Genomic DNA, 24,469 nt, shown 5'->3' with positions numbered 1-24,469 from the left:
CACAGCTGCTGCACTGTTCGTTTCTGCTCCAAAAAGTTCATGGCTGTGCTTCGTCCATGAGAGGCTTTAGCTTCTTTGTGAGTCTCTGAGCTAAACGGAAGTGTTGTGTGAACAAGCGTGAGGCAGAGAAGTGGGATCGGTTACAGCCGTGGTTCTTCGTGCTGTGGTCGGTGCCGGGGATATCGGTGAGAGATGTGAGGCAGTCGGCTGCGTGCCGTGGGTGTGGTGTCTGCTAAAGATGTTTTTTTCTTCGAGATGCTTGGTGTTCCAATGAATTCCTGTGTCGATGGCCAGCAGCACTGTCTTATTTGTGAGGGAACCGTGAAGCAGTATTCAGAAGGAAACTGCTGGAGTAAATAATGGACCAAGCGCAAAAGCGGGTGAGGAATATTGTTTGAAAGTTGTCCGTGGTCAGCAGTCGTGATGGGTTAACTCTGTTTCCTCCCGGCCTGCTGCTCTTGCCAGTCGTCCTCACTGCCTGCGCTGCTGGGGGTGTGTGCTGCGTGCTGTTAGCCGGGAGACCGTCGTGATGCCCTGCTGCACAGCAGTGGATTCTCCACGGCACCACCGCCCGCGTCCGACTTCCTACTGTCTCGGAAACAAAGGCAGAATGAAGACCTGCTGTTTACCACCCTGGTACAATAAGTCAAGGAGCACTTCCCTTCGGAGAGAGCTCCCTTTCCTCTCTGGCAGGAGGGGGCACGGACAGTGTCCTTGGGTTTCTCGCTCACTGGGCGAGAGGCGAAATTAGAGGACACGCACTTGCAGTATGTCACCCTCTTTTACAAAGGACAAAAAATCTCAAAACTGTCGACACTCGGTTGCGCTGGATGTTCATTTCCTGCTCAGTGGTATATAGGTTTTGTTCATATGTTTTATTTATTATAGTATCATATTGCTTTTGCAGGCGGGTGATTTTGTGCTGAGGCTGAAATCACATCGGTTGTAATGAGGGTGCCTGGCTCACCAGTGATCGGGGAGAAAGTGTGGGAGCTGGTTGCCAAGTGATCGTTGTGTTTTTACTATCGCCGCAGAACGGGCAGAACTGTGATCGGGGGAAAGGTCCCCTCCTTACTGTAAAAACTGTTTTCTACTGTTTTCTCACTCAGAAAACTCAAGTGTGGTGAACTTTCTTTGTAAAAAGTGTTTAAAACTGCAGAGATCAGTGTTAGTATAGCAGTGGTCTGCCTCAGTTCCCAGAGCACTCAATTAGATGTTCTTCTGTCATACCAGTTAGTGATTAAAATTGAAACCAGGACCCTGAAACACACAAACAGAAGTGAATTTGTAGAAATTAATTCTCAATAAGAGCACGATTGGAGATAAATTTTAGGATAAGGCAGCAATTAAAAGCTCAACGTCTCATCCTGACTGAACTACAGTCTCTAGAGGCGAACAGTTTGGCTGATCCTGCATGAGACAGGTTTAATTTTAAAAAGGTTAAGCTGAAAACTCCGAGTTCTGTTTATTTACTTGAGAGGGGGATCCGGTGTTTCTGGCATTGCGTTCTAAAGGGAACTGCGTCTATCCCAGCAGCTCCACGCGTGACCACTGTGTGTTCTCTGCCACGGGGAGAGGACTGAGCCCAGGGCCCGGCTGTCGGAAGCAATGCCCTGCCGTAACCCACCATGACAGCTGTGGGAAGAACAGGATCTGGCACTCGGAGGTCGGACTGGGTTTCCTTCAGCGATGAGCTGCCTCCGCCTGCGCGGGGACTCAAGAGAGGTAACAGTCCGGATGTCACTTTGGATATTTAAAGCGTACAAGTGCTAGACCCAAGTGTGCTCGACAGTATGGTACAGTATGTCTTCCAACTTTTTTTAAATTGGATGCGTCTGTTGCAGGCAGTTAAGAAAGTGTGTGTTTTGGTTGGTTAAAAACAGTGTGCCAAGTACTCTTCGGATTCCCATGTCCATTTACCTTGCACTGTGCGTGTGCTTGGTCTCCTTTGTGTGTGCATGTTACCACCACTGAAATGTGAAATTCCCTATGTCCCAGTCATGTACCTTGTCAAGTGCAGCTTTTTAGTGCAGGAACCTCAACTCCTCGTACTTATTTTTTACAGAGAGATCAGTTTATACTTCTGACATCTTTGCTGTTAGTGCATTCGTAGGATCCTAGGGAATTAATTCCCTTATATTACCCTATAAGATAATATAGGGATATTATTTGCCTGATATTTATAAAATACCTTGGAATTCTGTTTTTCTTAAAATGACTGAACATGTTTTGTTGAAAAACGTTTTCCACTATTTTTGTAGTTTAAAAGATTAGGTCATAGTTCTGTCCAATCCTTTTAAACATTAATATTAAAAATTGCATGAATATATGCTGACCTGTACATTCCTGATCATGCTTTCGAGTGTAATATGAGAAACCCACATCTCCTTCAGATGGTCACCATGTCCTGCCCCAGCTGGCTCCTGACCCCGCCCCCCCGGAGACCCCGCCCCCGGGCGTGGCCCAAGGGGGTGTGGCCTGGCAGCCGGACCCTGCTGTGCAGAAGCATGTGTGGGTCCAGTTCGAGGACAAGGCTTGGAGCAGCCCGGCGCCCTGGCGGCCACAGGTACCAGGTACGACAGGGCCAAGCACCGCGGTAGTGGAATAGCTCAAGAGGCAGGTGCAGCAACATTTACATTAACCAGGAGTGACAGTGAGGCATTTATTGTGCTTCTTGAGATATGAAATATTCTCATTTCTGTTGTCTTTTCCCCCCAGAATAAAATCACTGTTAATGAAACAGCTGAGAGGTTTATAGAGAATTGTCCAGATTTTAATTCTGGATTAAAAATGGTATTCATTCGTTTCATTTAATGCATTTAACATCAACTTACATATTTCATTGTCTTCGGTCGGTAAAGACATCCAACAAAACAAGTGAATCTTTCTTCTTTTGCACTTTAATACCACTGGAGTGTTTTCCTCTGTTATCTTAGATTTACCATACTTGTTACAGCTGTAACGTATAGAGCTGTGAACCAGATTTGTTTGTTTTTGTAGAGACCATCACTCTTTACTCTGAATAATTAGATTTCGTTCTGCATTGTTTTCAATGCTTTCTGCCCTGCTGTTGTTCGTTCCAAAGGCAGCAGCGCTGAGTCGTCCCGGGAATGCAGGAGAGAGGGGCAGTCCTGCTCTCTGCAGCCTCAGGGGATTTAAATGCAGGTGGAAACAAAGCCGAGTCCTTTTCCCATGGTCGTGCGCTGGGCCGCTGGCAGCCTCCACATGGTGTGAGTGCAGGGAAACTATTTTCATGGAAATGGAAGCAGAAGAAGCCCAAGGAGCTCTTGAAATGTATAGAAAAGTGCAGCTCGTCTCCATTAGAAAGACAAGATTCCAGCCACAGCGCCGCAGTTCTCCGAGCTGATCTTCTGGGTTTTACTGGTACAGATGCACAGATAAAGCAAAACCCCAATTACAGTGTTTCCTCTTGGGAAAAATCCCAACTAACGTGAACAAGAAAGGGTCTAGATAAGTGGGTAAATGAGTGGAGGCCATCAGCACATCTAGCCCATTTATTTAGTTGCTAATAGCTAATTGATGCTGAGTTTTAATCGAAACGTGTGCCAGGAATGCACTCGGACTTTAGTTTTTGAAATGTGAAGTGTTTCTGACCCTGAGGCTGTACCGGTTCCCCGTGCTGTAAATTTCACACAGAAGTCGTCTGTCCTGCATAACTGACCGTATGAGATAACCTAATGATTTAAACAAGGCCTGTAATACAGTATAGGCTATATTATGTGCGGTAGAAGACAGTGTTAAAGTTACTTACCCAGATTCGAGTAGACAGGCACCCAGGGGCAGTGAGGCTGGTGCTTTTCCTCTGTAATCTCTTGTTTGTGGATTTCCTCTCAGCCCCTAATGAAACCTTCAGCTATGCAACTATACATGTATGTCACTTGAGTTTTCGTTCACCGGGGCTTAATATAGATGAGGAATCGTCAGGTTGTGATTTATAGAATCACATCTCTTTAGCGATGCTGTCTTGCATCTGCAAGGACTTTTTCCACTCATGCAGTTTCTTCAAAAAAATATTTAACAAAATGGTTGATCAAAACATTTCTAGAGAAAATGAGCTACACTGGACTTGAAATATTATATGGAAGTGAGATTGTTGACTTATTATATTTCTTTTGCACCTTTATCAAACTTTGATATGAAATCGTTCATTCCCATTTGGTATTCTGCGCCCTGGGCAATACCAGATAACAGCATTTGGTAAATAGGTGTGAGAATTACAAGTATCTGAAATGAATGTTTGTACTTCAGTGTCTCCACAATTGTAATTAACATGAAGTTTGTGTTACTGTATTAGGTTACTGCATGACATAGTCCTCAATGTTAAGACGATATAAAAACTCTACTGTAGACATTTAAGACTGGTTGCCAAAGGCAGTGTGCTGAGCAGTCTGCAGGGTTACTGTGGCCATTGTTAAGGAGAAAAGATGTTGTCATGGTGATTTAAATAAATTACCTGCGTTATTTAATTTGCTGATGAGCTCCGAGCTGGTTTAGTGTTTGCACTGGGCGATTGCGCAGTAAATGGAATGGCACACAGATGCATTAAATCCTGATTTAATTATGTGAGGGAAAAATGCTTTTTTGTGTTCTATTAAAGTGGATTGAGAAGAAAACAAAAGCACTATAAGACATGTTACTGTTTGCATATACACTGCTGTGCGAAGGTTTTAGGACATTTGATGTTCTACTCTGCTTCCTTCTTTATGCATTAACAGTCCTGTGGTGACCTACTGGAAATGTAGTCGCTGACAGTTATTCCTAACAGATCTGTATTTTGTTGTACAAAAAGAAGCCTTTTTGCTTTAAGGATAAGAGAGAATGCAAAGATGATAATGAATCAAACCAATCTGACAGGTAAAAGTGATGGATTGACTGTTACAGCACTATATTGTCAAGCGTACCTTGAGTTGCGATCAGGTTTTTGAACATCTGATCAATGTGAGTTAGAGATGCTAAGTGACAAGCTTGGCTTCTTCTTTCCCGGACTAAGCTGTATTAATAAGTCTGAATTGATACAGTAGTAGAGAAGTCAGTTATTCATGCTCAGAACACACATGTATTGATTCTGTTTATGATGCCTCAGATCTTTGCACAGCAGCTCAGTCTGACAAGATGATATACTCTTAGGATTGCACTGTGAATTCGCCCTCCTCCGAGATACACGTGCCATTGCCGTGAAGACAGAACTGGAATGGCGGTCGGATGTGTTTCGCTTGCCCATTTTTTGTCTGTTTTGCTAGATTGTACATTAACATGGGGATTTTCACCTTTTGCTCCACAGCAAAATGTGCTGTCGCAGTTACTACTCATATGTGTTCGTTTAAAGTTGTCATCCTAGGAGAGGTTGGAGGATGAAACTGGATGATTTTAGTGTTTCACTTTAAACATGTGAATAGCCCCCAGATTTTATGATGATACTTCACTCGCTCACAGAACCGTGCATACAGTATGTATATAATGGCTGATATTGACACAGAAGTCTTACAAAAGTGTTCCAAAGCATTGAACTTTCCCTTGTGACAAGTCTATACTGTTATTGCCAGGAGTATGTGATATTTCTCATACCAAACATAGACATTTGCCATCATCGCGTTACACTCACCTTCGGTGTGGTCAGAGGGGACAGGGGAGTTCTGCTGGCATTGCCTTCCTCTGTGATGATGCTACTGTTAAGCAAGTAGAGACCCGTTTCTAAATCTGGAAAAGACAAGACCTTGACATCCTTTACCGCCACAGTAATCTGGACAGCATTGTCTATGACTAACCCTCCTGGACTTTTATTTCAAATTAAAAGCCACATTTGTTGTATGTTGTGCATTACAATGCAACTCAGGTTCACAGTTTGCAGGATGAGTCTAAGCGTCGTGCGTCCCCTGTTGTTACTGATCCAGTGGAGCAGAGGGTGGCTTGCCCTGTTCCCTTTCTTCATAGCCTTCACCCACAGCTTGGCATGAGGCCTTCTCTGCTGGTCCTTGTGCCAGTGGAGAAATGAGCAGGTGTAGCGGAGCTAGTTCAGATACAGTGATGTCATCGCCCTCCCTGCGCGTAGCAGGGACCTCAGCCGCCTGGGCTGAGGGAGGTCTCCTTTAGCTCACTCAGCTGGTTCCCTGTTGCGTTACACCGGAGACCCGGGTTCGCGCCCCAGGTGCTGCGGGACGAAACGGGTGGCGGAGGGCACGAGCCCGCACGGGACCGCGACGGTCACATTGGAAAGGACAAGGAGGAGAAGGCCTGTCCCAAAGGCAATGAAGCAGGTGGTACACCAACCTAAACAAAATTAAAATCTGACATGAATGCATGTTGTCGCTTGGTTTAGCTTCTCTCTACGACACTGAGGGGCATGGTAAACTCTGGTGGAGTGCAGCACGATTTCCACCATGAACGCAGGCCACACTCTCACTGAGGGTGTGGGCCAGGTGCCACAGGCGCTCTGTCACTGCTCGCAGCACAGGAGTTTCCTCTTTGCTGCTAACGTATGACACCGGAGAAGACGTTCCAGAAGCAAACAGATTTGAATCCAAGGTCTTATCTTCTGGAACCTCTGCACGGTACAGGCCTTACAGGACTGCTGTAACCAGGACGACTCTGATGGGTTACGGTGAGACCCCTCATTATAGTCTAGGTTTTTAGATTTCAGATAAACATTGCGGGACTTGCCAACGGGAGTAGTCATTTCGGAATAGTTGAGGGTATGAGAAGAATCGTTCCTTAAACGGGACCCGCGCTCCTGCTTGGAATGTGCCTGCTTTAAACCTGGTGCCGATTCGGAACGTGGGACCCGAAGGAGCATCTTTCAAACGCCGGAGGGAATGATGGGAAACATTACTGAAGTGTGTAGCACAAAGGGGAGAGCTCTCTGCCTTTGACATAGTTCTGCATGAAACTTGTTTGCCTTAGTGTGAGGACTCCTAAGCGAGTCCGATGTGTATTGTTTTAACCCAAGCGCTGTCATCCATGAGATTTCGCACTTCGGTCGAAAAGAAATGACACCAGCTCTCCTCGCGTCGTCCGTCTGTGCCGGGGAAGAGGGCGCCGTGCTGACGGGCCGAACTGGTGTTTTCCAGGCTCCTCCGCGGCGGTGCCCAGCCGGAACCCGGTTTCCTCCGCCAGTTTCTGGAGCGCCGCTTCCTCCTCCGACAGCAGCCCGACGACGCGCTCCGAGGAGCCCGGCTGTCCGAGCGCAGGGGCCTCCTGCGCTGACCTGTCCTCGCTCCCGGAGGACGCCCGCAGCGGGGCCGTGTCCCGGGCCCACTCCTCCAGTAAGTGTAGCGGGACTCCGCCAGGCCGTGTGGGGGGTCATGGGAAAAGACCCACCGGATAGCCAGCCGCCAGATCACCCCGCAGCCCCCAGCTGGCAGCCCGCTGGAGCTCAGCAGTGTGAACCTGGCCAGGACCTGGAGGGGAGACTCCCGGGAAAGCTCAGGTTGCTGCCGGGAGAGGGGTTAATTGGGTCAGTAGGGGGGCGCTCACCCTGCGGTCTGTGTGGATCCTAACTCCCCACTGAGTGTGTGGGGAGCGTACTGCCACCAGGTGGGGCTGCACACTGGTGTTGGTGGAGGGGTTCCCCATTACCTGTAAAGCATTTTGAGCGGAGTGTCCAGAAAAGCGCTATGTAATTGTAAGGAATTTATTATTATTATTATTATTATTATTATTATTATTATTATTATTATTATTATTATAACTTGCTCCTTACCTTGATGATGGACTGTCACATCTGATGGCAAGGCTGTGCAACCAGAGCATGTGTGAAAGACATGACTGAACAAACCCATTCTGCACTTCTGGTTGTTAGACCCAAGTAACTTCAGCATAACCTATCTATATGTGCTGCCTCTTTCAAATTTACTTTGCGCAGTGAGTCAGAGGGATGTCCGTCACTCCCTGCCCAGATAAGGTGACATGCAGTATTTACACAAGAGGGTGGTAGGGAGGTAGTCAGGATTGACAGGGTTGTTCCAAGAGCTGAGCTGGCTGTGCTCACATTTTCACCTCTCTCTTGCCTCAGTCTAATTGAAGTTTCATACTGAAGTCTGCAGCTTTTAGTGCGCTTTCATTAATTTTGCATTTTTCCGTATTGTGACCCACTTTAATAACTAAAATTTGAAAACAATTCATCGATCCAGCAGGAAATACAGACGCGGCAGGTTTACTTCAGAATTCATACCTGCGAAAAAATCGACCAGTTAGTACTTATCCTTCAGTTTCTTTATTACCACTTGTGTTTCGACGCTGACAGTTCCAAGGAGATGAGATTAGCTGTAAGGCAGTTTGAGAGTCTTAACTGATCTGTGTGCATTGAGCGAAGTGGTTTTCCAGATGCGTGCCGTGTGCCCGGTGTGTGGACCACAGGTGGGTATTCATCGTCTCGCAGGGACGCGGGGCAGCCTGCCCCAGGGAGGGGGATAGTGCTCCTCGCTCCTCGCTCCTCGCCAGCGGCTCCTCTCCAGGCCTGGTTTTACCTTGTGAACGTGCACCAGCTGCCGTCTGCTTCGCACTGTCACACTCTCACTTCCCTTCTAGCTGCTGGGCTGCACTTCTGCTGGGAGATTTCAGGGCCTGTCGTTTCCTGGCCGCTGGTTCTGCCCTGTAAGGCGTGTGAATAAAAGCCGTAAGATCGGTACTGCTGGCTCAAGCTGCCGGCATCCAAGGAGGGGAATTTTGTACAGCCAGTAAAACAGATTTTGTCTCGTCAATGTTTTCAAAACAGAACGCAGAAGGTGTTGGACAGCAGTTAGAATTCATCGTTTTATCGCGCATCTTATTCGGAACATCTAGTGATTGCATCTGTGATCAGCGGTGTAGGCTGTGACAATAGGGTCCTCACACAATGACCAGCCCCCTGGGAAACTGAACAGTTCATTTTCCCTGAAACGCTGCTGGGGTCATGCACAGGTTGCAGTCAGTTTGTCTGGGGCCGACTCTCTTAACGAGCTCGCGGACTAAGCATAAACGGACCTTGATTGATTGGCGAGTCGTACCTGCTGTGCCTTCCTCAAGGACAGGACCATGTGCGATGGTTTTGCTCTCTCCAGGTGCTGTGTGTGGGCAGGCTTTCTTTCTGCAGCCAATGGATTGTTTCTGATCAGGGCTGCTGTGTGTCTGTTACAGTATGTGGTTGGTATAATGGGCTGAGCCACAGCCCCCTCTGTGAGTTCAGCGTTGACTAGGCCTTCCTGAATCAATCAATCAATCAATCAAAGTTTATTTATCAAATGCACAACAATACAGCATGCAGCAGTAGTTGGTGGCAATGAAATGTCTTTTCATCGACCTCACTGGGGGGTTACAAAATAAGGTTACATAATCATAGATAATAGTGCAATAGAAATTGAATAAAATAAACTCGGACAAACTCAGACTGCCATTGCTTCTTGGAAAATAGTACGTTCTGGTTTGGACTAAAACTCTGTAGCTTAGTGGAGCCTTGGCACAGATAAGGAATGTTCAAGGTAGTTAGAACTTGGAGAGCTGCCCCTGTTGAAACCCATTAGACACTATCTCATTCTGTGGTCTTCAGCTGCTATCTGCTTCCAAGGGTACTCTGTAATTTCTTCACATAAAAGGACTATTTTCACATTCTAATGATTATGTTTTAAGTCACATAAATATATTATGCATGCTGTCCTCTTCCATAATATCTTTTTAACTACATCAGCAGTGTGAAAGCAGGAATATTGCTGATGTCTAGTGTGGGGTTTAAATGAGGAGTGTCTGTCCTTAATAAAAAAATAAACTTACACTGGTTCTGAAACACTGTTATTAAAACTAATCTGTTTTTCAGGAAAGTCTTAAAGGCAATCATTTACTGAAGTGGCTTTCTTGTTGATTTACTCCTAAAACATAAATGTGTTTTTTTTTTAATAGTAACAAATTCAAAAGATGGCCACTGTGTTTTTGGAGAGAGTTGCTGCATGTTTAGTTGTGGAAGGCGAATGAAGTTCAAGGCAGAGTTTGTGCTATTTCAGAGAAAAGATCTGTCTCTTCAGATGTTCCAGCGCAGTTCATGCGGTGCTAATTGTGAGGGAGGACTGACAAACAGAATAGAGTCTTGAAGGCTGTGAGAGCCCAGACCGGCCAGCTCTGCAGCACAGCCCTCTGACGGACACTGCAGCTGTGTTGGGGAACAGAGTCTGCAGTCTGAAACCTGAAAGCAGAACTAATGCAGTAAACAGGTGGGGGCTCATTTCACTGGCAGGGATTAGATTTGTAAGCTAGAGCTGGCCGAGGGTGACTGGACAAGTTGTAGCAAGACATCTTGACAACAACACCCGTGCTTTGTCAGCATTTCAATACCTTCGGTTTCCTTGCTAATGTCTGACCACAGTCAGGCCACGGCAATGTATTTAAAATGCGTTACACTATGTGGTCTACAGCATCAGAAACAAAACGCCAACAAAAAAAAACAAATGCTGAGACCAAGCAAGCAAAGATTTAATATCCAGACATAAAGATAAAGTGAAAATCTAGAAACGAATTGAAAATGGGTTGTTAGAATGTACCTGGTGCATTATATGTATTTCATAACAAATGAAAATTACCTTTTGCATGGCTCCTAACGCCCCAGGCTCCCTGTACCACCCCCATCTGCGCTCACATTCTGCTCCTGTGAAAGCTTGTTTCGGGATGAATGACTACACTCTCCCTGGGTTCGAACAGGCCTTTGTTGAAAGTCATAATATTGCTTTAGTGTGTGTCAAGACAGTAGATCTGGGGGGTTTAGTCATCCTGGTTTTCCTGGAAAGTCGTTGCTGTAATGTTCGGTTTCCAGTCCAGAATGTTCAGCAGTTAGCTATGAAGACAGACATCATCTTACAGGAAGGCTAAGAGAGTTGTTGCCTTTCAGTCAGAGCTGGATAACATTCGGCAGACCCTGATGGGCACGCTAGGGATTTTTATTTCTGTACTTTTTGTGTCTTACCACTCCTCCAGTGGTGAAAGAAAGGTTTCCTTCTTGTCGGAACAATAGGATCCTGTCTCTACCTTGTTCTGTGATTGATGTCTCCTGTTGAGCAAAGGGCTCCTCCGCAGAAATTCAAGCTGGTGAGGTTTCAGAAGGGGGATGCTTTACAGCACAGGGAAAGTCCTCTTTGAAAGCAGCTGTCAAAAGAAGGCAGAGTACTGTGAGACAAAAGAAACGTATTCAATCTTTCAAATTACTTTTAGGCTGTTAAATGGAGAAAGAATGCTGTTGTTGCCTATCCCCCAGGGTAAAAAAGATGTAAGGGAATTGCAGTTCATCTAAATAATGTTTCAGATTTTAATACTGCTGACTGTTACTACTGCAGCTGATTCACATTCTTAAAATATTCAGTGAGCAGTGTGTATCGACAGCTTGCTTAACCACATTAGCATTTGGCTCTGTGTCTTCAGAGGCAGTCTGGGGTTTTGTCATGGCCGCTGCACAGCAGAGACAATCCCCCAGTGTAATGTGGACTCTGTTCCACTGGGCTTCACCACTTTGCGGTACATCAGTCCTTAGAGCTCGCCTTGACAGGCTGACTCTGTTGCACTACATCGTGGATACTCTCTCTCAGCATCGGTAATCTGAGGCAGGTTGTCTCGGCAGCCAAGAGGATAAACTCTGCTGCCCGTTTTCCATAAATTCAGCCATCAAATGTTACTCATGTTACAGTGCCCTGTCATGTTTGTGCTTTTTATGTACTTCAGTTTTGACTGTCTTTAGCATTACAAAACAGTGAATGATCAGTAGATGCACTCAATATTTTTCAGGTCTACTTAGATTTAATTAACACCTCAACATGTAAAATTAATTGACATAAAAACAGCTTATTAAAGAGTTATCTTTTCGACCTGGATGTGTAGTAAGTTCCTACTAATATAAGTTAATCTTAAAAAAAATACATGAAATAGCCACTCATTTGTGAGTGATAACAGGAGGACACTTCACCTTGTGATTTGTGACTATTGCTGACCACAATACAGTGCCGGAAATAACGCTTTATAAACCTTTTCCCTACAGTTGGCTGAAACTGTACTATAATGTACTGTAATGTAATTGTAATGTTTCAGAAAGACAGTTGCAGTTACTGTACTGATATGAGTGAACTTATTGTGAAGCAATACACTGTACTCTGTGTATGCAGTGTATGTGTGCATTCACATCTCATTTTGTCCTCATCAATGGAGAAGGCACTATACCTTCAAAGTGAAAGTAAAGGCGAGCTCAAGGAAGTTGAATCATTCCTCAGAAAGTCTCTTTCTGTGTGTCTTTAGTCACTCCCAGCACTGTCTGCTCATTTTCTATGACTGCTCCGCGACCTGACGCACACACATCTCCCCCTCTCTGTTCCTGGGTGTGTCGGATCTGCCGTGTGTGCTAACCTGCAGAGTGCAGGATCAGCCCTTCCCTCTCAGGCAAGCAGCCACAAGTTCCTCTCAAGTGTGCACAGTGCCTACTTCATCACATGACACACTGCTGCACCATGGAGCTGGGGCTTATTTCTCAGGCACTCAGACTCCACAATCTGCTGGGCTTGGGGCCTCATTCCTTGCTGGTAAGTTTCCATTTTCCTTCCAGCTCCTCTGAAAATCAGTGCGCCTGTGATTCCTAGATTGGCACACTGTCCTGATTTTGAACACTGAGCTCTTTAGGTCCCTGAGGGGCTCCACTGGGCTTGGGCGAACTTGTAACGTGATCTGTGATCTGTGCCTCCTCGAGGGCTGTGCCGGTTCTGTCGGAGGCTGTGCCGAAGTCCAGCCTGCGGGATGTCATGGCTTTGTCTGGGGTAGACTGCAGATCAGATCAGAGCAGAAAGAACGGAGAAGCGCAGTGTAGCTGTCATGCCTTTTCTTATCTGTATTTCTGAATCCTCTTCTTTGCAAGAGCTTGTTAAGCCATATAATTAATCAACGTAATTTATTAATTCATTTGCTGATAACAAAGGTCTTTTTTCATAAGTTTTACCAGGCTGTGAAATATACATTTAATAATGAAATCAATGCATTTTCTATTCTGTGAGGGTTTTCTTTTTGATTTAGGACAATGTGTGTTTCTTTGTTACTTTTTTTTGCTAATGTAAAGCACGAGTTTCCCAGCATTTTTAATTTTTGGAGAGATCATCCAGGTACTCCAAAAAAAAGTGCACCAGGGCCTCTGTTGGACAAAAACACAATAACAGTCCTTGCAGAAATACAAGTGCTCCCTGCGAGAGACCAAAAAAGTTTCTCAATGGATTGCATACCAGTTCAGAGCAAATCTTTGTTCACATAGCTTTTAATGCTCGACACTAATTAAATTGTGAGACTTGTTTAACATTTTTGGTATGAAGCATAGCTTTATGTTAATGCTTTGTAACATTTGGCAAGCAGCGTCTAAATGAGCTGTGGAATGCTGGAGCTTAGCAACGGGTTAAGACTTTAAATTGAGCGTTTGTGGCTTTACTGAACTGGACACTTGTGAGAACAAGCCCCCCCCTGTCGCCCAGCCATCACAGAGAGTTCATGGCGGCAGCAGAATTGATGCAACAAGTTTGAACTGATTTCAAGCTAGATAGAGCAGACACTGTTTGTGTTCGGTTTTATCAATTCTACATTTTAGGTGGCTTTGTGTCTGGAGCTCTTTAAACTTCCGGGTTATTGCCTTTCATGTCGATAAGATCCTGGAGCATGAAGCAACATGCAGGCATGTTTCTTGTGTAGCTCATTAAGCAGCAGCCTGTGCCGTACGTGGCAAAAATAGAGTATCTGTGGAAATAGAGGAAGTATCTCAGTATTATGCAATAAAATTAAAAATACAGTGAAGTGACAATCCAGTGAGCCATTCTTCAATTTCTTCCAAGCCACTGATCCTCGACAGCACCGTTTTTTTCACTGTATTTTCATTAACGTTGAAAGCGTCACAAACCCAGTAGAAGCACAAAGCAGGTGTGAGTCAGAGGTCATGCTGTCCTAGCACTGGAGCTGCTGAAAGAACTGGCTGAACAGCCAATCAAAAGTCAGACCAGAATCCACTCAGAAGAATGCAGTGCCACACAGGATCTGTTCTGTTTGTTTTCTGGTCTGCACTTTGGAATATATTGGTTGAAAGTATTATCTTGCGCAAAACAATAATGATTATTCTTGCGTATTTGTATTAATTGGTCCCGATGTGGAATAGAATTTCTACATCAAATGTACAGTATTAGAATGTTTATTTTTTATCATTTATAATTACATAATTTTAGAAGTACATCATCTGTAATTTAATTTGTGAAAAGGTTAAATAGCCATTAATAATACAGAATTGTTTTTTGTCAGTAATATATCTACACATTTTTAAATATATTAAATACCATGCATTCTTGCCTTTCTGCGGAACCTCGGGAGGACGTACGTTAATACTGTACAACAAAATGAAAAAACTAAAAGGAATTTGAAACTGAAGGTGGTGCTGCAGCATTAGATGATGTATCCGCGTTTCAGGGAGATATCAGACAGCCCACCCAGCAGGATTATTCTTCCTGTTTGTTTCTTTATCAACCAGAAATACCTGTTGAATGTCCCATGACTGTCTGTTTATTTATTAGGATCAGAAGGACTGAGATGTGGTGGGAGGGGGGGACGAGCTTGCCCAGCCATGTTTTTGAGTCCGATATCCTGGCATCTTTCAAGACACAGCTGTTGTGTTAGAGATCCTGTGATCAGTTAACCGCCAGCAACCAAACAGGCTCCAGGGACTGAACTGCTTCCTCTCACTGGCAGCCCTTCTGACGGTCTGTGTCTCTGTCTGTGTTTCTCAGACTCTTCTGTCTTTCAAGAAGATGAATATATAGCCATGGATGCCGTCAGCTTGCGCTCCACCCACAAACAAACGAGCAGCCCAACGGGAACAACAACTGCTCGCTTCGGCAGCTGGGTGACCTTCGACGACGATGAAGGCAACTTGGGAAGCCCCGGGACGTCGTCCCTGGGAGCGAGCAGTCTCAACCAGTTTCCGCTGCAGGGCGCCAACAGCAACTTCGTCGCCCGAGGGGAGCGACACGGGGAAAGGGAGGGGAAGGGAGGTTTGCTGGACGTGTCGCTGGCCAAGACCAACTACGGGTTCAGTGTGGAGAGCCCGCTGATCAGTAGCAGCACTCCGGCCCGAAAGAAAAACCCGTTCCTGGATGACGATCTGGCCGATGTTCAGCCGTCTCCCATCAACCCTTTCAGTGCTTATTTTGATAAAAGTGAGGCACAGCAGAGTAATGGATCGCGTCCGGAGAGCTCTCACTCTTATTCATTCAGCTCCCCTTTCTTCACCGACAGCGCTGGCCCCAGCAAGGAATCCATCTTCCTCTTCACGCCTGGTTTTGATGCCAGCGGTGAAGATGTGTTCGGCAGCGCTCCTCAGAACGAGGCCCTGGAAGATCTTACGCAGCTGGGGATGGCAGACCCAGACCCGCTGGGCAGTCCCACCTTGCCTGATGACCCCATAGATGAGGAGGAAGAGGAGGATCTCCCCTTCCTGCCTTCCTACATGAAGCACAGGGATGGCTGGCCAATGATGTTGAGGATACCTGAAAAGAAAAACATCATGTCCTCTCGGCACTGGGGGCCCATTTTCGTGAAGGTGACAGAAACGGGGTGCTTACAGCTCTTCTATGAAAAGGGACTGGAGAAGCCCTTTAAGGAACTTCAGCTGGACAGCAGCCATGAACTTTCAGCAGCTAAGCTTCAGAACTACGACGAGAATGGTAGAGTTCATACCGTTAGTGTCGACCATGTCGTTTATAAGGAAAGACGGAAAATCCAGCCAAAGGTGGCTGTAGTTCATGCACCTATAAAGGAACAGTTGATCAAGCTTGGAACAACAAATTATGAAGACTTTCTGAGCTTCATGTATGTGGTTCAGGATAGGCTGATGCAACTGCCAGTGGAAATGGACATGGTTTGCTCCAACACATCTTATTCTGAGGAGGTGATACTTGTGGACGTCAGCGACGAGTTTCATGGAGTTGTGTCCAAAGGGGACAACAGAATATTGCAGCAGTTGGTGGTGACCCACGTTCACGTTTTAGCCTTTATTTCTGGGTCACCGTTGTGCAAGATAGGCTTCAACGATATCCAAGTGAAAGGAAATGAAATTGTGTCCAGGCACGACATCATTCCGAACAGCACAACCAGGTGGATTAAGCTCCGAGACTGTCGGTTTCATCAGTCGGCAGACGAGAAGGGATTTACAAACTCGAGAATGATTTTCTTTACTCCCCCGAGTGGCTGTAGGTTTGAGCTGATGCGTTTCAGGACACCCTTCGCTGAGAAAATGCTGCCCTTCACCATGAGAACTGTAGCCACCATCAAGGGGGCCGAGGTGGAGGTGCAGTCCTGGCTAGTGATGTCATCGGGGTTTTCGTCCAATCGGGATCCCCTGTCACAGATCCCGTGTGAAAATGTCATGATCCGTTATCCCGTCCCCTTGACCTGGGCAAAAAACTTCCGGAGAGACAGTGTGATGGGAGAGAAGTCCTTGAAAGCCAGGATTAATAAAAGTGCCAGCTTTGGTTCCATGAGTTCTTCTGGATCAGAGCCCGTGATGAGGGTCACTCTGGGGACCGCCAAATATGAGCATGCCTTCAAGTCTGTAGTATGGAGAATAAACAGGCTCCCGGACAAAAATTCAGGTAGGAATCGCCTATAACTTCATATTGGTTGCACAAGCTCAGGTTCTTAAAGCCCTGTGCTTGGAGATTTTATATATTTTTTTACTCATTTGTAGCCAAGTCTTTCATGGACCGCATCGAGGCAACTGAGTGACCTAAACTTGAAACTCACTCACTTCTTTTAAGAAGTCTGGATTTCTGGTTATAACATGCTTTACACGGGATATTAGACAAACGCGTCGCTACAGTTCAACTCAACAGCCTATTTTGTCCAAAACCAAAATTATCCTGAAACTCCTCCACCCTTCTCTCAGCGACAGACTCATCTCCTTCTAAATCCTCTCTATTCATTCGCAGATTCTGGCTCTCCACGCCTCTCCTCCTGTCCTCCCCGAGGTTGGACACTCTCACCTGCTCCCTGCCCTTTCATGACTACTCTGTCTTTTGTTGCCCCTTGCCCAATTTATCTGCTAGTTTTTTCTCCCTCCATCACAGCTGAAGAAGCCTCCACAGCCAAAACATTGCTTTTCTTTTCCTTTCAGCGCGGAATAAACTTTTACACATTCCTTTGCAGCTTTTGCATGCTGACACAGCTCCCCACTCAAACTGTTTTAGCCTATTTTGTCCACTGCTGCCACTGCAGTGAAACACCTGGGCCATGTTATTCAGTCAGTGGGGTGAAACACAGCTCAGCCTATGGCTTTTCATACTACCAGTAATGCATGATTCAGTCCTGAGTCAATACCATGGAGTTATCGTCCCGATCTAAGTACATAACCACCAGGTCAGATGTGTGTTAAAAGTGCAGAAGCCAAGAGCTGAACATTCTGCCCTGTGTGTCTATGAGGCCTTGCTTGATAAATGAGTGATTTATTTCATGTTTAGTTTCTTGCATGAATTCTTACAAATTTAGGTTTTCCCATTTACAACCGTCTGGGGATCTTTATTCGTCATCCTTATAGAGCAAATACGCACAGGCACTCTGTCCTGAGGAGCTACAGTCTGGGTCATTACTCAGCTGCTCCTTCAATAACGAGGTGCTGATAGGGTCATGGAGATACCTTCCGTGTGTCTAGTTTTATTTTAAATGGTACTTTAGCAATTATCTCATTATTATACCATAACGTGATACCATATGCCATATTTTGCTGAAACATTTATCCAAAACAATGAACCCTTACTACGTTATACAGAGCAATAAGAAAATTTAGTTAATGAGTTAATGAGGTCAGAAAGAGACATACTGTAAGTAAGAAATCTCATGCAATAAAAATGAATGAGCCAGATAATACGATTTTAACATCCATCCATTTTCAGTAACTGCTGAGTACAGAGGCCAAAGAAGACAGTGGGCACAAAGCAGGATCCACACGTCGCCTGCCCACTGCGGGACACAGACGTGCCGCCGCTCACGCACTCACACGCTTGCACACGCACACGCACACGCTTCCACACCCTCTCGCACACGCACCCACCGACACGCTTCCACGCTCACTCGCACACAACCGGGGGAAAGTCAGAGACGCCAGGTCACTTAGACAGCAGGACAGCATGTCACAGTCCAACACGCGAGATCTCACTTTACACACACAATTTCATTTAAATGTGCTTTGATTCTGATTCAGTTGTGATTTGAACTGCTTTCAGACTTGCCATTCAGCGTTCTGAGATGTTACACATTATGTTGTGTACTAACCAAATTGATCTTTGCTACGGGACATCAAGCTACCGATTAAAACAAAAAGTTCAGCAAAAGCCATTATTTAAAAAACTAAAAGATAGCAGAAGGGCTTTTATTTTGAGTTTTTTTAGCAGCTTGCCAGTTTCTTGTCAGAACTGAATCGAAGGGATAGCTGCACGATGCACCATTTCCTTCTGGACAGCAGGCGCCAGTAACCCTCAGTAGAGAAACAGGCTCTATTTGTCCGAAGTTTCGGCCTGGCAGGACACAAGGGAGGTGGCTGCAGTTTGCTCCTGTTTGTCAAAAGGAATATCTGATTCATGCAGCTTTCTTATCCAAATATGATGACTGTTTGAAATCAAGCTGTGCCTGTTTCATTTGCAGAACCAGTACAATAAGTGATTTAGATACTATGCTTTGTAAAAAAAATATTTAAAAAATGTACGAACACTTCCTATTCATGAAGGATGGATACATTTAACTGTCTTTTCTGTTATTCTTTCATGCACATACCTGTAGCATGTGCAAAGTCGGTGGCAACAGCAGTGATGCAGAATGCAAACACGTGTACTGGAGCAGCACGTGTTGGAAGCAGAGCTTGTATTAATGGCCTCTGTGGTGGTATTCCTCAGTGGCTGTCCCTTCAGGGGTTTAAATCATACATCAGCAGGCTTCCTCCACCCCCGTATTAATTCATCATACAAAGCTCGGCTGTCAATGTCCATTAGCTCACAGAATCGCAGGCTTGCAAGTCCTTTGTGACCTGATCATTTCCCCCTCGCTTAACAAGGGGGGACTTTTTTTTTCAAACCCATGAAGCAAAATAAAAGGCCTTTTTCTAAGCATGTCAGGACAAAGTGGGAGAAACTAAAGAGACATTTCATTTCACCAAACCTTTTAGGAACCCCCAACAAACGTTTTCTCCTTTATCACTCAGAGATAAAAAGTACCATTTTTATTCTTCAGAAGAACAGGACCGTGATCTACTGTTTCCCCGTGCTCTAAGGAAGAGCTGGGCTTTTTCACCTTTCCTGCTCAGAGGTGGATACTCTGAGTCATGGGAAGTGCTGCACTCTGAAGCGCAGGGTAGCACAGTTCAGCCAAGGCAAATAAAATGGAGATGCCCGTTTCCCTGTCAGTACACGGCGCCCTGGCCGGGTTGTAATACCATTTGCCTGGCTGTACTCCTCCCTTATTCCCTGGTGAAGCTTCCTGTGAAGGCAGCTCAGGGTGGTCGGCCGCGCCGCGGCGCTCACAGGCCCCACAGCTGCTGAGCCGCAGGGGCGCGCCAGCGGTTTCAGTTCCTGACCGAAGGCTGCTTGTTTCTTCCAAAGCTTCGGGACACCCCCACACCTTCTTCTGCCGCCTGGAGCTGGGGTCCGACTGGGAGGTGCCGCGCGGGTTCCCGGCCCAGCTGGAGGTGGAGTTCGACATGCCCGCCGCCTCCGCCTCCAGGGCCACGGTGCGCTGCCTGGCCGCGGGGGACCGGACGGACGTCAGGAAGTGGGTCGGCTACAAGGCGCACTACAGCTACCAGGTACCGCCCGCGCGTTGCGCACCACTGCCCCCGTGTCCCTCCGCGCCACAATTCACAGGCAGACTCGTGCCTCGAGGGCGTGAATACATGAATGGCTTCTTGCTTTCACTCCTTCACACCTGCTGCTCTTGAGCCCAAAACAGTGCTGTCGGCAAACTTTCGCAGGTGGCTGCTTGACCCGAAGCCTGGCTCTCGGTTAATAAAGGATTAAAAACATAAAAACAGATACTTTGTTGTCCACTAGTGTGGGAAATCATCTTTGGCTTCTCCCTTAAAGGTACAAAAAAAGCACAAGCAAAACATAAAACGCGCATAAAATCGCATGAAGTCCATGAAATCACAGCACCAGTACGTAAGACGTAAATAAACGGATCGAACATTCAGTACTGGGGGGGACTAGATTTGCAGCTATTCAATCTAAGTCTGAGTCATCTTCATCTCTGAGTCGAGATGCAGAATCTCGTTGAAGCCACTTTAATCGAAAAAGGAAGGTTTATGCGACAAGACTCGGTGTGTCATGTTTTAATTGCCATGTTAAATTGCAAGCTAAATCGGTAATCCCATCTTCTCACCTCATGGCTCTTTGGTCCCATCTAGTGGCCCAGTGAAGAATCGCCATTCACTGTAGTGTTGACCTCTGGCTGCCTCAGTTTTGTGGTGCCCAGTCCCACTTTCCGTGTTTTTTTTACAGGTGGAAATGGAGCAGAAAACAGATTTGGCGGAGGATCTGAACAGCCTGCAAACAGAGAAACCAAATCGGTGCTCACAGCAGTGACTCTTTCACAGGAACGAAGAGCTTTGCACTTTGGGGAAAAAATATTCAAAAAGGCATCACCTAACACACTGATTTTTAGATGGCGATAGAAATGGACTTTAATATTGTTTTTCCAAAAGGGAAAGGCCTATGTGGTCTGAAAGAGCGACTTGTCCTTGTATTAACTAATTTATTAGCTGTGAGACAGGATTGCCTGCTTTAAACATTTAGCGTTTGGGAATTATGGGTTTTGACAGCTGCTGCTGATGTGTTTATTTTTGGTAATTGATTTTTTAACCATGCAGGTTTACATAAGGCACTTTTTACAGCTGATCAAGCAGTGCTCTTCTGAGAATGTGCTTAGGCTAAAAGGTGCTTAATTAAAAAGCATCCTTAAGATATTATTGAAAAATATCAAAAATATAAACTTGAATACTAACCATTTTTTCCACAAAACCAATCTGAAACAAAGGTGCCTTCACATTTGGATTTCACCTAGTTTAGATATAGGCAAGTTAACTTGCATTGTTTCTACAAAAGTAGTAAAACTGTAGTTTGTATATATCTAAACCAAAATTCTTTGTTGTATGGTTTTCAGCATCTGATGTTTTTACAGTTGCTTTTTTCAGCATTAGGATGAAAGAACTGGAATGTTTCCTGTATAAAAAGAGGAAATACTCAAAAGCAGTTTAAAAATTGTGAAATAACACATATGTAAGATTTTTTGCTTGGTGGCAGAGTACTACTGTTATGCATTTTTTTCATGATAACACACAATAGTAGAAATGCTTACTTCTATTTTTTTTAATATATTTTCCTACTCAGATATGTAAACTACTGCTGATCATTCTCATTTCAACGGTTGTTATGTACTGGCCTTCAGACCAGTATCTATACAAACATTTATTATGCTGTAAAGTAAGTTTTTAATGTTACGGTAATGAGGTTTAATGCTGAGTGTTGAACACCATTTTGATTTGAACCTGGTGCACTGAAGTCTTTATTTAGAACTTAAAATTTGCACCTTAAATTATGACTCCTTTGAAGCAAACACAAAAACTTGAAAGCTTTAATCAACGATGTTATTTAGACATAAAAAGCTATGTTGTAAATATATAAAATTGTATTGCCTTCCATACCAGAAAGACTCAAATAACTTCTAAATAAATTATAGCAGAGGTTGTGTTACATTACTGTTACAGTCTGACTATGGTACATCACAGTGTTGAAACCACAACCTCCTATAATGCTGTACATCAGGGCTTTTTCAGTGAAACTTTATCCAAGATTCAAGATTCTGATTTGTTCTGTGAGGTTAAGGCTGGGTAAACTGCATAGACCTGCTGTGTATTAAAAGACATTTTTGATTGAAGAGTTTTTGTTTGAACCAGGAACGAATACTCTGTGTCTTCCATTTGTGCTTCTATAACCTGCTGATCTGACAGTAGCTTGTTGTTTTTTGTTCAGGGCGACAGTGATCACCTTTTAAAGTAACACGCTTGGTAAGAGAAGAGATTTAGGATTATACACATGAAGGAGAGAGACTGAAGGACAAGGATATAGAGGAAAAAAAATTATTTGTAACAAGTGACAGTGATCCGGACTGTTGTGTCTGTGATGGTTAAGTAAAAACTCTGTTCCAGCTTTTGAGTTTTAAACCATTTTTTATTTCTGTATTAACGATGTGAGGCCATAGATAATCCTGGTAATTCAGCAATTAAAAAGCATTTAACTACTGTAAGTTTATAAAGTTTCATTTGGAGAAGAACACATTTGTAGGATTAAAGTCTTTTTTCAAATTTACAGAACTTCCGTTGTACTTTAGCTGTACAGTATTATTTAAAACTATTTACAGTTGGTCAGTGTGAATAAAATAAAACTTGTACTGCACTTTGAGAAAAAGCAAATAACACTAAGATACTAAAAAGCTATTTTAAATAGTACATGAAATAAAAGTAGCAAACCAAATTTGTAGTACCTGTTGCACTATGACTGTTTTATGTTTGTCAAGTACAGTACATTGAACACGTAGAGAGAACTTCTAAACTAATAAAAACCTTGAATAAATTCTGTGAAGCCTCACATCCAGGTTACTGTAAATGAAGGCAACACCATCGTGTGTCTGATTAACTGAATCAATTGCACTTTTGAATGATTTACAGTTATACCGGATTTAGGTGAAAAAGATTTTTGTTTTAGTTTTTAAACCCTTGGGTTTTCTTATGCTCTAGTGGTGAGAGTGCAGATATAGTCCCGACTTGTCAGACTGGAGCAGAGGCAGAGATATACCACATCTGATGGTCACACCCCCATGACTTCAGTGGACTAAAAACTAGTCATCAGTGCATGAAGGATCCAGTGAACATGTTTGCAGAGCCAGAGCAATGCTCCCTCATTCAAACCATGGTCCTCAAGCAAACATCATCTGTTTGCAAAAGGATCTAAAGGCGGTTTTGCTCAAAATGGAGTTTAGTACTGTATATCAAACCTGTATAGTCCTAATTACCATGAACTCGATTCTGAGCAGGAATGGTCTTTGATCGGTCTTGATGTAAACGGGCAGAACTGTCCCAAGATGGTTGACAAGACACAAGCTCTGCATCCAACTCTAATTTCTGATTTTATTCAGCTGCTAACAGTACCAACAATGTTCTTATGTTTCTATGATGTTCTAAAAAGACTATCTTCCAAGATATGTACAGTATGGAGTTGGCTCTTTACGCATTCAGAAAGATTGCAGTCAAGTGACTGGACAGGTTTTCACACATGCAGGTAATTATTTGTGGGTTAATTGGCTTTGGTAGAGGTCATTAGTTTTTTTATGCTGCAGTGGCCAGAGAGACCTGGATAATTTAATATCGTGCTTCAATCATACATCTTATTTGTCTTCAAATAATGCAGCTAATGAGACCCATTTCTCTTAAGAAATTGGGGTTTTTTAAATTAATTTATTGTGCACGTGTTTTTGAGGTAGAACTCAAATGAACTAGCATCTGAAAGCTGTACTCTTAAAGATATCCTGCTGTTGCTCCTGTTTTATTCTTTGTGATGGAATAAAAGTTTAAGATACACGTTTCGTATGCTGTGTCATTTTTTCTTCTATCTGCTTCTAATATTTTTTTTTGTGTATTGACAGAATACAATCTCAGTTTTTAACACGTGTTCGTCTTTGCAGTGGTACACCACGGCTTTAAAGATCTGCAATACAGTTTAGATACCTTGGAGCTTGACATAATATAAAAGCCCTTTGACCCACTTCAAAAACATGCAGAGCTGCTGGAGAAAGACGTCCCGCACGTCAAACAGCAGGACGAGGAATCACCCCGGTGCCCAGCAGACAAGAGTGCGCTATCCCATCCTGGGACCAGACTGCGCACCTGCCCTGCCCGGGTCGGAACCGAAGCTTGAGCGGTTCTGGAAACAGTCAGCTTCCCAGCAACCTCACGAAAAGCCCGCCCGTTGATTCGGTGCGGTATGATACAGTAAAGTACTTTTTTCTACAAGTAACGGCACAGCGGCGGCAGACCAAGTCTATCCGACTCACGCCGAGAAAGAGCTGCATCAGCGTCTTCGCTTGGACGTGTAGTCACGGATCGGACTTGGCAATGTTTTTGTCTGTGTGTTGCTGTGTTTTAGATCCCATTACAACGCCGTAACGATAGCTTAGTTCCTACCCTCCCCCACCCCAGTACTCAGTGGTCCAACTGGGGGGGGGGGTTAAAGCTTAAAAAGGGAATCGTGTTTGTTAAATAAACAACCCATCCCAGCGTTGCAGACACGTGTCGCCCTACGAGATGTTGGTGGTGGAGGGGATCCCCATTACCCGTAAAGCGCTTTGAGTGGAGTGTCCAGAAAAGCGCTATATAAGTGTAAGCAATTATTATTATTATTAT

The 24,469-nt window shown here is 44.6% G+C and overlaps 1 protein-coding gene and 1 long non-coding RNA gene across 9 annotated transcripts in view; one reads left to right on the top strand and one right to left on the bottom strand.

Annotated features, from left to right (window-relative positions):
• The window catches only part of ston2 (stonin 2), a 28,118-nt gene extending 4,471 nt beyond the window's left edge, over window positions 1-23,647 (top strand). For 3 of the 8 annotated variants that reach the window (XM_069193006.1, XM_069193007.1, XM_015350270.2), the window contains exons 2-7: window positions 1,537-1,725; window positions 2,394-2,573; window positions 7,086-7,280; window positions 14,763-16,625; window positions 19,620-19,822; window positions 20,514-23,647. In XM_069193006.1, coding sequence (XP_069049107.1) covers window positions 1,629-1,725; window positions 2,394-2,573; window positions 7,086-7,280; window positions 14,763-16,625; window positions 19,620-19,822; window positions 20,514-20,597 — 2,622 coding nt within the window. In that variant the 5' untranslated portion in view covers window positions 1,537-1,628 and the 3' untranslated portion in view covers window positions 20,598-23,647. Of the gene's footprint in view, window positions 1-4; window positions 381-1,533; window positions 1,726-2,393; window positions 2,574-7,085; window positions 7,281-14,762; window positions 16,626-19,619; window positions 19,823-20,513 lie in introns of those variants that run through there. The other 5 variants (XM_069193005.1, XM_015350267.2, XM_015350268.2 and 2 more) reach the window with 4 other exon arrangements.
• On the bottom strand, window positions 9,211-19,624 carry LOC138241004 (uncharacterized). The gene is made up of 2 exons (XR_011190183.1): window positions 18,799-19,624; window positions 9,211-11,121 (listed from the first exon to the last, which is right to left on the bottom strand). It is a non-coding gene; the product is annotated as an uncharacterized lncRNA (long non-coding RNA).
• Window positions 23,648-24,469: the final 822 nt, after the last annotated feature.

This window comes from Lepisosteus oculatus, chromosome 8 (genome assembly GCF_040954835.1).
Source record: "Lepisosteus oculatus isolate fLepOcu1 chromosome 8, fLepOcu1.hap2, whole genome shotgun sequence".
Taxonomy (NCBI): Eukaryota; Metazoa; Chordata; class Actinopteri; order Semionotiformes; family Lepisosteidae; genus Lepisosteus; species Lepisosteus oculatus.
This window is presented reverse-complemented; position numbering and strand designations above follow the sequence as displayed.